This window comes from Nicotiana tabacum, chromosome 5 (genome assembly GCF_000715075.1).
Source record: "Nicotiana tabacum cultivar K326 chromosome 5, ASM71507v2, whole genome shotgun sequence".
Classification (NCBI taxonomy): domain Eukaryota; kingdom Viridiplantae; phylum Streptophyta; class Magnoliopsida; order Solanales; family Solanaceae; genus Nicotiana; species Nicotiana tabacum.
This window is the reverse complement of record NC_134084.1, coordinates 73,895,621-73,908,608: the sequence shown is the minus strand read 5'-3', so window position 1 is coordinate 73,908,608 and position 12,988 is coordinate 73,895,621. Positions and strand designations below refer to the sequence as shown.

At 36.5% G+C, this 12,988-nt stretch overlaps 2 protein-coding genes across 2 annotated transcripts; one reads left to right on the top strand and one right to left on the bottom strand.

Moving 5' to 3' along the window:
• The first annotated feature begins 567 nt into the window (after positions 1 to 567).
• LOC107771625 (uncharacterized) lies at positions 568 to 6,715 on the top strand. The gene is made up of 5 exons (XM_016591051.2): positions 568 to 799; positions 1,337 to 1,404; positions 1,494 to 4,821; positions 5,405 to 5,459; positions 6,312 to 6,715. The coding sequence occupies exons 1-5, from the start codon at positions 673 to 675 to the stop codon at positions 6,460 to 6,462; spliced, it is 3,729 nt and encodes a 1,242-aa protein (XP_016446537.1). The 5' UTR covers positions 568 to 672; the 3' UTR covers positions 6,463 to 6,715.
• A 4,537-nt stretch (positions 6,716 to 11,252) lies between these two features.
• On the bottom strand, positions 11,253 to 12,221 carry LOC107771624 (uncharacterized). Its single transcript, NM_001325105.1, is given in 1 exon segment — positions 11,253 to 12,221. A coding segment is annotated over 1 exon segment (747 nt). The 5' UTR covers positions 12,049 to 12,221; the 3' UTR covers positions 11,253 to 11,301.
• Between the last annotated feature and the right edge of the window lie 767 nt (positions 12,222 to 12,988).

Below are 12,988 nucleotides of genomic sequence, written 5' to 3'. Positions count from 1 at the left end.
CAGGCTTGCAATTTTTTTTGTAAAGTGGGTATAGGTTCAATTATGACCCCAAAATCGGGTATAGATGCAAAAATCATTTTTGTTCTTATTTTATTGAGAGAAATTAAAAAATAGCCAGATTTACAAGTGATCATTCAAAAATAGCCAGAGTTTCAAAAGTAATCGAAATTTAGCCACTTTTCACGTAAAGATAAATCTGAACGAAAACACTGCTCAAAATACGAAAAAATACTCTAGCATAATATACTGAATTTTGGAGCACCGGTGCTCCAGTCTGCAGTACATTATACTGGATCCTGCAAAGTATACCGGTCCAGCATAATATGCTGGAAGTTCATACACAGGTGCACCGAACTCTAGTATATTATGCTGGATCGGTCTCTGTTGCAGCAAAATATTGGCTATTTTTCAATAACTTGACAAACGCTGGCTATTTTTGAATGACCAGTCCGAAAACTGGCCAGACCGTGCTATTTTAACTATTTTATTGGCTTTGGGCTTTTGAATAAAGCAAGGGCAGGCCCATTACAATTGGCGGCAAAGACCCCTTCAATTGGGCGTTAAACCCTTCATTTCATTTTCACCAAATTCGCACCCACAGGAGTTAAAACCCTTGGTCATTTCAGCTTTTAATCGTCAGTTTTTCCGGAGCTCTGCTGCCGTCGACCAATCATGGTGAGACGGCGTCGCGAAGAAACCGAACCTGAGACGTTGTACAACACGGTTTTCGTGGATACCAACCTTGATACCCACTTGGCTTTAATTGTCTCCGACTCCGATTATGTCTCTGATCTCAAAGGTAGTTATTATTTATACTGGAAGCTGTTTTATACATTTTAATCCCTGGATACCTCTGTTAGTAAAATTACTCTTAGTTCAATTAAAAGAAATCTCGAGGCGTTGGGGACACGTGCACCCACTGAATATATGTTGGGTGTGGCTCTGGCAACAAGGTAAATGTTGGTTAATTCTGTATGAGATTAAATTACAGTGTAGAAATTTTTTTACACAATCAGGTCCCTTATTAGGTAATTAGGTAAATCTCTTGATAAATATTAATTGGTAATATGGTAAAATGGTAATTGGCCTTGTTATCACAGGTAAAATACATTGACAATGTAAAATTGGCCTTGTTATCACAGGTAAAATACATTGATAATGTAAAATTTTTTTAAATTGTCATGTGTATATAACTTAAATTCATTTATTATTCAGAGTATAAAATTTTTCTTTGCTAGTTCTAGTTTGCTTATAATTGATATTTAAACTCTTGATCGAGGAATGATTAAGTTACTAAAGAGTTCAATTGCCTGATATGCGTTTTTGTGTTATGCAGAAAAGATTGTATTTGAACATTTAAGGTGCTTTCCTGAGAAGAGGGAGTTGAAGATTTCTTCTGTGAAGGTTTGTTTCTAATCCTCCAACTCACTATTTTTTCTTGTGTATATTCTTGTACCGTAATGATGATTTTAATTATTTCTATTTCCTAACAGGTGAAACGGAAAGGACATTATTATCACCTGCCTGATAGTATGCTTGTCACTAGTGTGTTTGAGGGTATCAAAAAGGGTTGGTTCCTTTCTGTTGATGCTTCTAGCTGTGACCAAGGCTTACTTCGTATCACATATCCGCAAAATGGAGCTGACTATCTTCTCCCTAGTGATTCATTCAAAGCAATGGCTAAACAGAAGGTTTTTGATACTAATGAACCTGACCCGGCTCACGGAAACTTGGCATCAAGCTCCATCGTGAAAGATAAGGATGTCGCCAAGGCCGTTGGTGAATTCAAGAGTGTGAAGCCCATGGATGAATCACAGGAACTTTCTCCTAGAGCTGGTCCTGTGGCAAAGAAGTGTAAAATGAAGCATACAGAAGATATAGTCAACCACCCGGTAACAGATACCCACGCTTCAAAGCATGGTGTAGGTAATGATGATTTTGATTATAAGATTGTTGGAAATGATACTACTTCGACAAATTGTGATGAAGAACAATGGGTGACTATAAACATGAAACTGAAAGATGCCAGTGCTGAACCTTTAAGAAACCAACCTTCTGATCCCAGTAAGATATCAAAACTGGGAAAGAAGAAATGTAGGCTGGGTGGGGCAAGTGCTGAAATCTCTGGTGTGCAGGATGAGCAATGTGGAAATAGGAACAATGATACACTTGACGAAACATCGAAGTCTGGGACCATTGAAAGTAAAGTGAAAAAATTGGGTACCAAGAAAAGCAGTCGAGGTCCCACCAAGTTCAATCATAGGGATGTCTTGATGGTCGCAATTCCAGAGAACTCCACAGCACATAGACCAATAAAGTCAGCTTTAGCAGACGCATTGGGAGACCAATCTGTGGGAACAGATACAGCCCATAAGAAGAGCAAAAAGAAGAAGGGAAAGGGCTCATCCATGTGCCATGATGAAGTTGCCTGTATGGTTCTGAGTTCCGATGAAAAACTTGAGGGGAATAGGAGGTTAGAGCAAAATGAAGGAGTTGAAATGAAGATCTGTGACAAGTTGACTGATGTTGACTGTACTATTCATGTTACTCAATCTGGACTCCAAGAAACATCTCCAGTTAAAAATCAAACTTCAAACAAAGAGTGGCCAGCACCAGTCAGCAAGGAGTTCTATGAAATGTATTCAGTTGGCCAACCTATGTGTGAATCTATTCTCTCAGGAGATAATGAACCTAGAACTGATGGTGCTAATACAACTGGAGAACAAGAGGAGCTGACATCGAACTGTGATTTTGAAATGCGGATGAGTGAGAAGTTGGGCGATGCAAGTACCAAGGATCCAGTGTCTTCCTTCCTGTTGGCACATTCGCAAGGAGCAGCAGAGAATAGAATTGGGAGGAAGCAAAGCAAGGCCAAGAAGTCAACTCGTCGTCATGAGTTAGATATGAAAAATATTGTTGAGGCTTCTAAAAATACTAGTGCATCTGAGCAAGATATAGTCCGCCATGATGGTTCTGGTGATGCAACTACAAAGGCTGGTGGAAGTATTGTGCCAAAAGCTGATATAAACGAAATAGGGAAAAGATGCAAGTTGTCAGTTACTCAAGGTGCTGAGACCTCCCTTCCTTCAGATAACAATAAAGCAACTGGGGCATCTAAAGAACAATTTCTCTCAGCTGAAAAGTCATTGGATGACAAGGGGAACATTGAATCTGGAAATGCAAGCAGCACGAAGCGGAAGAAAAAGAGTCGCAGGCAATCTGCTGAAAAGATTCCTGATAAATTAGATGGAGAGGATGACAGTAGGGTGAACTGCCCCTCTTTAGCTGCAGGAATTGGACCTATAGCTGGTCCTGTAACTGAGCAGAGTAAGAAAGTTGAAATTTCGTCTGATGCTGGAAAGCTGCAGATTTGTCTAGATACAGAGGTGAAAGGGTCGTCTCATAACAAGGATCTCATGCAAGTTCAATCTGCAACATGCAAATCTTCAGATCATGCCAAAGCAGAAATGACCATTAAGGAAGTGGAAACTGTCTCTGCAGCTCCATCTGATGTGAAGGTTGCTGAAGGACATGAAAACTCTGGTCGAAGTAAGAAAAAGAAGGCAAAAAGGAAGGAGGTTGCCACCAGTAATATTGATGTTTCATGTGCCCCTTCGGCAATGCATGATCCTCCAGCTAATCATTTCTTTCAAGGGTCTAATCAAGATAAAGATGCATTGCCCGCCACCGAAAGAAAGGGAGCTTCAGAACAAGAGTCAAAGATTGCCTATGCTGCAGGTTCTCATCAACACGTTGAGAAGACAACCCTCATTGAGGCAGAGCTTCTTCCTGTTGAGGAGAAGGAAAATGAGTTTGAGCATTTGCTGCTTAACCAAACTGGTAAAAATCAGGAGACTGTAAGCCTTGTAGAAAGGAAACTGAAAACCAAAACCAAAAAGAGCCAAAGTTCTAAGAAGAGTAAATCTGATTTGGCTATTCAAGACCAGGAAGTCAGTCACAAAGAATTAGCAGCTTCAAATGATAATCCGAGAGACGTGAGCCCTCTGCCAGAGCCAATGGAGATAATTGAGTCAGGTAAAAATACTAATGTTGATCGGTTGGATATTACCAAGTTGGAAAATCAGAGAAATCCTGGTACTGACTCCAATTCAAAGAGTTCTGGGAAGGAGTTAAGAAATGCTAACTCTTTTCGTGTGCCATCTCATCCTTTGGCCAAGGGTAAGTTAGAGGAGACGCATGAGCCTGAAATTAATACTGATAAAAGCGAGAGTATAAACTTCAAGAAATATTTTATTCCTGGTCAACAACGGGGTGAAGTTGCATCAAAGAAACCAACGAAATCAAACAGAGACATAAAAGCTGGCAGAAAATCAAAGAAGGATGGAGTGATTTCTGGGGGCACTTCGGAAGATATCTTGAACTCAAGAACTGAGGTGACAGTTCCAAGTCACTCTAGCGTTCAGGGAGATAAAACTCTTGAAGACACTGGAATGCTTGCAACTTTTGATGCTCCTGCTTCCGAAAAGGATTGTAAAGAACCTATGGAGGAATCTATGTCCAGCTCAAGCTCAAGAGGTTCTGATAGATTCCCCGAGAACAGAAGACAGCAAACAGGTTCCGAAATCCAAAGTTTGGCTACCAAAAATACAAAAATGAGAACTGGAGACCCCGAGGATTGTACACCAAAGAGAGGAGTGCTTCCTACATCAGGGCCTAAATTTGGGGATAGTAGATCGAGAAGGTCTGGCAGTAAGGGGGGTGGAAATTCTGATTCTGCGACTGAGACTCCATCTGATTATTCATCCTCTTCTGGCTACTCGGTTGAAGGAAGTGATATAAGTCAGGCTTCTACTCCAAATGGTAATTGCAAATTTAATCTGCTAAAATTTTCCTTTCATGTCTAGACAGTCAAATATGTTCTTATATTGACATCCACAAAAAATTTGAGACCTTTTACTCAAAAAAAAGCCAAGTGACTCATGTTAGGGTGGTAAACAATCTGTAAGGCTTGGTATAATATCATATCAAACCAATTGAAAATTTTGCTAAACAGAAGGCCAGGTAACATAAGCACTGAGCTCTGTGGCTGCTATTCTTCTGATTTCCAAACAGCACCGAATCAACTCCTACCCTATCCTCCTCCCCTGACAGGCTAGCCGCTAGGATTTAAAGGAAAATGGGAAGTTCTTCATTTCTACTTTATGGGCTTAATCATTCCTATGATAATATAGAGGACTCCTTATTTTGCTGATGGATAAAAAATCAATGCAACATATATCTCAAGTACATTCTATAGTTGGCCATATAGAGAAGGACTCCTTTTTTTTGCTGATGGATAAAAAATCAATGCAACATATATCACAAATACATTCTATAATTTCTTGTTCTCCATTCTTCATTCCGTTTATAAGCTAATTTCTACTTCCCTATGTTGACTTGATAGGAGCTAATGTTGCAAAACACGACGATGCTGGTGCAAAGCGTAAGGTCAAATCAAAGTAAGTGTGAGATCTCTTAATTTTTTTCTTAAAGCCCTTAGTTAAACATGGTTCTTTTTTTAAATGTGCATCAATGTTTAAATCAGCACTAAGGAGGTGCTATGGTTGCATCCAAAATATTACAAGTGAAAAACTGAGAAAAGTTACCAGATTGCCTATACAAGAGATTCTATGAACTTGGAAAACGTTTCAGCATCATTTACCCATTCTAATCTACACTAAAAAGATATCGACATAATACCTTCAGATTTGACATTCAAAATTGACTACTTTTCATTGTCAACAAATCTTCTATTCCTTTCTCTACAAATTCACCACTATGTGCAAGCTGGGATTGTGTCCATACTTTCTTTAGTTACACGTGGTTCTTTCTAACGGTAGATTATGGCTTTTGAATGGTAAAATTCTTTATCCTACTATTTGTTCTGAATTTTGCTCTTAACCACTAGGCAGTAGCTTGATCTGGTGGTAAATTCTGCCTGTATGTGCTGCCATAAAATATTATGTCAAATTATTGTACTAAGTAAATTTTTTCCTTGCTCAAAAGCTATTATCTCTTTCATTCCTCTACTTTGTGACTGTCACTTGTGCACAACAGTTAAATGAGTGTCTGTGATTGGTAAAGGCTGTTAATGACAGGTGGAGAAAACTTAAGGATGACATGTTTCCAATGTTATACTCTTGAGTCTTATAAGATGGGATGGGAATATTTGCATGTCAGAAACTCTTGTGTTAGAGCAAATGATTTAGCACAGATGGAATAGACAATGAGTTTGTCTAAGTTATCCATGTATATTTTTTATTTATTTATGAAATTCTTGGTGCTTATGATCACACTGTATATTCCAACAGCTTTTTAGGTCAGGACATAACCATAGATATGATCCTGAGAAGCTCTAGCCGTTTCAAGAAGGCTAAGGTTATAGCTGCTCAAAGTCAAGATGAAGAAAGTCAGCCTGTTGATGTTGTCCCTGATAGTCTAGCAGACGCTTGGAACCAGTAACTCCCTCTCCTTGGTTGCGGGTGAACTGAACCCAAACCCAAATTTTGGTACAAAATCACCCGTCCATAGCACCCTCCTCCCTCTTTAATCGTCTGTCACCTTGGGCTTTCCGAAGCAACAAGAAAAATAAAAACAAGGAGAAAAGTTTTTTTTTGGCCTGTACGTACTTATGTATTACTATCATTAACTAAAGGTTAATCAGGTTTACATTGTACACCGATTTATATTCATGCACATGACGTGATTTTGGTTCTGGTTTTGGAATTTTGTCTGATATTGATTACGTTGTGCCTGTGTAATTCATTCAATAGTTGAAACCTAAAGAAAGGTACCTTTGCTGTGGTTGACGAACTACACGTGGCAGATTGTTTAACCATTTAGTATTAGAAGAGGGGTTGCTCTGATGGTAAGCAACCCCACTTCCAACCGAGAGGTTGTGAGTTCGAGTCTCCCCAAGAGCAAGGTGGGAAGTTCTTGGAGGGAAGGATGCCGGTGGTCTATTTGGAAACAGTCTCTACCCTAGGGTAGGGGTAAGGTCTGCGTACACACTACCCTTCCCAGACCCCACTAAGTGGGATTATACTGGGTTGTTGTTGTTGTATTAGAAGAAACTTACTGGTTTGATTAAACCAGGTTCGACTGATATGAGCCATTTAAGGGGATTAGAAAAGTGAAGAAAAAGAAAAAAGTCAGAAACCAATTTGAGTGCTTAGCCAGCATTCATGGCCGAAAGTGATATTGACAATTAGACATAAAGAAATCTTGTGCCCGTCGTTGACGCATCATGCTTTGATTGAACAAATGAGTAATTTATTCTATGTTCAGCAATCACCGTTCCACTTCCGTTGGACATTAATAACCTGTTTGGCCAAGCTTCTCAAGAGAAAAAAAGTGTTTTTTTTTTTCAAAAGCACTTTTCTTTTTCTAATTTGAGGTGTTCGGCCAAACTTATTTGGGAAAAAAAAGTGCTTTTGCGAAGAAGCTTCAGAGAAGCAGAAAAAAGTAGCTTCTTTCCAAAAGCAGAAGCAGTTTTGGCTTTTCTTCTTACCTAAAATACCCTTAACAAAATATAGTATATACCAAAATAACCCTTAGACCTAATACTTAGGATATTAATTTATAAATATTTCTTCTTATTTTTAGGAACTTTCTAATATATAGTGACTTTAGGGGTGAATGTTTTTATATTTGTTGAAGAAATTTTAATATATTTAATTTATATTAAAAGAATTAAGTACTTTTTAATTTTATTTTCATATTTTACTTAAATAAAATGAATTTTTTTAATTATTGCATGTAACAAAATTTTGATATTATTTATTTACTTATAATATTAATTATTAAGTAAATCTATTCATGTCCTTATTCGTAATTTGACACTTTCTAAAAAGCTTGGCTAAACACAAATTATTTCTCAAAAGTGTTTTTCAGACTGATTAGCCAAACACAAACTGCTTCTCTCCAAAAGTACTTTTTTCAAAAGCACTTCTCAAAATAAGTTGATTTCTCCAGCTTGGCCAAATAGGCTATAAGAGCCCGTTTGGCCAAGCTGCCAAAATCTGCTTATTTTGGAAAGTACTTCTTTCCGGAAGTACTTTTGAAAAAACAACAATAACGACCCAGTATAATCCCACAAGTGGGGTGTGGGAAGGATAATATGTACGCAAATCTTACCCTACCCCGAGGGACAGAGAGGCTGTTTCCAGGAGACCCTCGGCTCAAGAAGGCAACAAGAAATGATATATTAGTACCATCAATAGAATCATAATAAAATAACAGCAATATAAGAAATACGAAATAGATAGAAAGTATAATAATAACCAGCAGATAAAGCCCTGCATCAGTAGATGACCACTAACATCCTAAAACTAACTCCTAACTGGCTAGTCTCACTCTGGTGCGCCGTAGAAATATCTACAATCTCCCCCTAACCTACAACCTTAATGCTCGACCTCCACAATTCCCTGTCAAAGGCCATGTCCTCAGTAATCCTAAGTCGCGCCATGTCCTGCCTGATCACCTCTCCCCAATACTTTTTAGTTCGCCCTTTACCTCTCCTCATGCCCACCACAACTAGTCGCTCACACCTCCTCACTGGTGCCTCAGTGCTCCTCCTCTGAATGTTCCCGAACCATCTGAGTCTTTCTTCCCGTATCTTGTCCTTCATGTAGGCCACGCCCAACTTCTCTCGAATATCTTCATTCCTAATCTTATCCATCCTTATATGCCCGTACATCCACCTCAATATCCGCATCTCTGCTACTTTCATCTTCTGGATGTGTGAGTTCTTAACCGGCCAACACTCAGTCCCATACAACATGGCAGGCCTAACCACTGCTCTATAAAACTTATCTTTTAGTAACGGTGACACTTTCTTGTCACATAGGACTCCCGATGCTAACCTCCATTTCATCCACCCCACCCCTATACGGTATGTGACATCCTCGTTGATCTCCCGATCCCCTGAATACTTTTGAAAAAAGTACTTTTGAAAAAAAAATACTTTGTGTTTGGCTAATTCATTTAAAAAGTATTTTTTGTAATATTTGATAAACAAATTGTGTTTGGCCAATCTTTCTAAAAAGTGCTTTTGAGTGTCAAATTACCAAAAAGGATAGTACAAAGGTCTTATAATTATTTTAAAGAGAATTATAAACTTAAATATTTATCATAAGATACTTTTATTATTTATTATTTTATTTAATTAAAATATGAAACATAAAGTAAACATACGTATTAAAGAATTAAATCAATTTTAAATATATAGTTATACCAAAACATATAATATTATCTTGTATATTTACTTATTGTTACATGATGACTTGAATAATCAAAATACATCATTCAGTATGAATTAGAAGTCTATTCCACAAATTACTATATATTGATAACCCACCATGAAATAATAAATAAAGTCACTCACATGTGATAACATTTCTCAATAATTTCATATCTACGTCTATCGCACAACGCCTTCATATTAATAGAAGACTTGCCTTGCATTTCTAAAGGAATACCAGAAGGCCCATCTTCTTCCTCAATCTCTGCAGTAATGTCTGTATTAGTATAATAGTTGAATTCCTTATCGTTAGAAGAATATTGTCGGATGAAATTATGTATAGCCATGGTAGTTGTAACTAGATGATTCTTAGTGTCAAACTTGAAAGATGGCATTAAGCGTAAAATAGAAATATATTTAAAATAAATTGTTTTCGTAAAAAAAAGTTAAGTATGTTTAATTCAAATTCAAAAAAATAACTAATTATTAACAACACATAATGTATAATTTAGTTTTTTAAAAAATTATTAAAAAAATTAATTATTACCTAACCTAACTAACATTGTACTAAATTGTCAAATAGCCTATTGTGAGGCTGCCACTTCTTCTTTAATAATAATATAGATAGATTGTACAATGCTATTATAAATTTATTATCTATTTGTAGGTAATTTTCACAAATTAGATTTGATAACTGTTTTAAAGATTCGGGAACTAATAGCATGTAACAGAAGAAATTACAAAATAATTATTTATAGGAAGAGAATTGATAATCTAGAGAAGGATGTAGATAATTTACTTTAATATGAAAAAAGAAGAAAATAAGTTGGAAAGTTACAAGACATTACACAAACAAAAAATAAAAAACAAGAAAAATCAATAAAAAGTTTAGAAAGTTACAATATGATTCATATATATGATATCTTTAATTTTTAAAAGAATGGTAAAAACCAGAAACAAAAATGAAAAGAAAAAAACTTAAATCAACAAGGGATAATTTGGACAATATAAATTTATAGTGAGGATAGATTTGTCTTGAATAAATTAACTTTTTGCTTCTGCTTCTTGAAAGAAGCTAGAATTTTCTGCTTCTTCCCAAAAGCAGAAAAACTGCTTCTGGCGCTGGCCAAAAGTACTTCTCCGTCTTGGCCAAACAGTTCAAATTTTTTAATAGAAAAAAGTACCTTTGGGCTTTCCAAAAGCTTGGCCTAACAGGCTCTAAGAATCCTTCCTCTCTTTAGTAAGTATTAGTTAGCTACCTTTCTTTTTCTCAAAAGCGTAGGACAAATGAATTTCATTTCTTATAGAATACTTTTTCATGCTAGTCTTTTCTTTTGAATTTAACTATATCAATTTTGTTGTTGTTTCTTCATGTTACACTCCTAACATCTACGAGCTTTGCTTATTTTACCACTGAAAAATGTAAGAAATGTTAAAGAACGCATAAAAGAGAAGCATTACAATGAATAATGAATTGACATCTAATATAAAACTATAGAATACGTCAGTAAAAAATGTCAAAGAACCCATAAAAGAGAAGCATTACAATAAACTGACAATTAACATAAAACTATTGAAAATGTCAGTGTAAAATATAAGAAACATTTAATGCTATAACTAATGTTAATCTTCTTGGAATTGAGCCCTAGTTAATTTTAATTTGCTTGGAATTGAGATCTAGTTATATTGCACATTTCTGATTTTAGGTAATTCTATTACTAAAATATTTATATTTAAAAGATAAAAAAGAACTCTCACCATTTCAGTTTGTAGTTAGGGAGAAGGTCTTTGGATTGGAGCTATTACCAAATGACAAAAATAAAAAATAAGAATGAAGTTCTTTTGTATTATTTTTCTTTGTTTAAAAATAGAAGTAATAATGATAAAGAAACATAGCAATAACCAAAAAGTCAAAAAGGATACCCAACTTGTTCTTCAAAGAATAAAAGTTATATTGTCCTACAACTACTAACTAAAGTCCAAAAAGAATTTAATGTCCAGCATTACTCCAACCTGGAAAGAAAGAAGAAGAAAAAAAAAAAATACCCGAACCGGTTCGATCAACTCTTTTTCGTGAAAACAACTTCGGTATCCAAACCGAATCCATCAATGGTTCGAGTATGAACCAACTCGGACCGCTTAAACAGTTTCTTCAACGGCTCAACACTGTACAAATCGTTCGCCGAATACTTATCAGCCCGTCTAGATAACGCCACGTGCAAAACACAAAACCCTCCGGCCTTCAACGTCCGTTCGATCTCCGACACATATTTCTCCGGATAAAGCGCGTGGTCAAAAACATTAGAAAATTCCAAATCAAACGTCTCATCTTCAAACGGCTGATTATGAAAATCGCCCTTCACTACCAACGGCGGGTACGGTACAAGATCCATTCCGATCGAATCGGATACTCCGACCCGCTTCAGCGCTTCAACTTCCTGACCCATGCGGGCACCAATGCAGAGCACTTTCGATGAATCTGAAAGAAGACTCCTAGTTTTAAGCTGGCCGAAGAATTTTGAGAAAACTTGAATTTTCCGGTCCCAGTCACGGGTTGTCCATATTTTTCGTAGTTTCGGATTGAGGGTCTTGTTGAGCTGTTTCTGGATGTAGGAATCGTAGGTAGCGTATCCAGGTCGAATTTTGAGATCCGAATCGGAGTTTGATATTGTGGTGGTGGTGGTGGAGATGAGGGCGGAGAAAGAATTCCGATGAGAGAGAAAAAGGAGGAGAGGTATTGATATGAGGATACCGAAAAAGATGCATTTGGATATTGTGAAAGATGATTTTGATACAATTTCTTTCATCTTTACATACAATATAATATATATATACAACAATTATATTATGCTCAATTTCAATAGGCTATATATATGCAAGAGAAATGAAAAGCTGTACTGTTCAAAACTTTCCGGCGAATACAGGGCATTGGAGGGAACTAGTTAAGAAGAAAATAGGGGAGAGGAGAAAGGATGCATGAGTCAATGGGAGCGGTGCTTCCTGTTGTGAGTATGTCTTTTTGGTGGTATATATTATTCACCCTCTATAGCAGTACCATATAAGGCGATAATAGCAATGTGCGTTCACACTAAGAATGACATTAAAACAATTTTTTGTTTGTTCAACTTAAGATGCATTAGTAAAAGGTAGGAGTGTCCGACTTACAATTTTATACGATCATGATGATTTTTTTTTTTTTTTACAACATTTAGATAATATCCTTAAGTTGGAGTACTCACATTACTTTCTGCATCTTCAGGTATTTTTTGAACCCGGTAGCGGGTATCGATTGCTCAGAGTCAAAGTCATCGGAGTTTAGCAAGGTAGTTGACCGGCGTTCGCAGCACAACTTTTCTCCCTCTTACTTTCATTAGACTATATTTAGTACATTTTCAGATTTTTCCGTTGTATTCAAAATGCTTGTGACTTGTGACACCCCGATGTTGGGCTTGTATATTATTTTCGCACTGTTCATTTAGACTTATATTATGAAACATTTGTTTAAATTAAAGGCTTAAACATGATTCTTATTGATAAATGGTTAATTTGGGAGTTGTGTCGGCTGACCTAGTTTCACGATAGACGTCATCACGACCGAGTCGGTTTTAGGGTCGTGACATCTATACATATTTATAGTGGGGGTTTGGACATAAAAATTGTAAAATTCCAAAATAGGGTGGAAATTTTTTTCAAGTGAAAATGGTATTTGAAATTTAAAGTTGCGTTTGGACATGAATATAATTTTGG

Bases quoted from the DNA above. Each gene is read 5' to 3' on its own strand.
- LOC107771625 (XM_016591051.2), top strand. From the start codon at position 673: ATGGTGAGACGGCGTCGCGAAGAAACCGAACCTGAGACGTTGTACAAC. The intron at 800-1,336 runs GTAGTTATTATT...TGTGTTATGCAG, and splicing joins TTATGTCTCTGATCTCAAAG to AAAAGATTGTATTTGAACAT. The intron at 4,822-5,404 runs GTAATTGCAAAT...TTGACTTGATAG, and splicing joins TCAGGCTTCTACTCCAAATG to GAGCTAATGTTGCAAAACAC.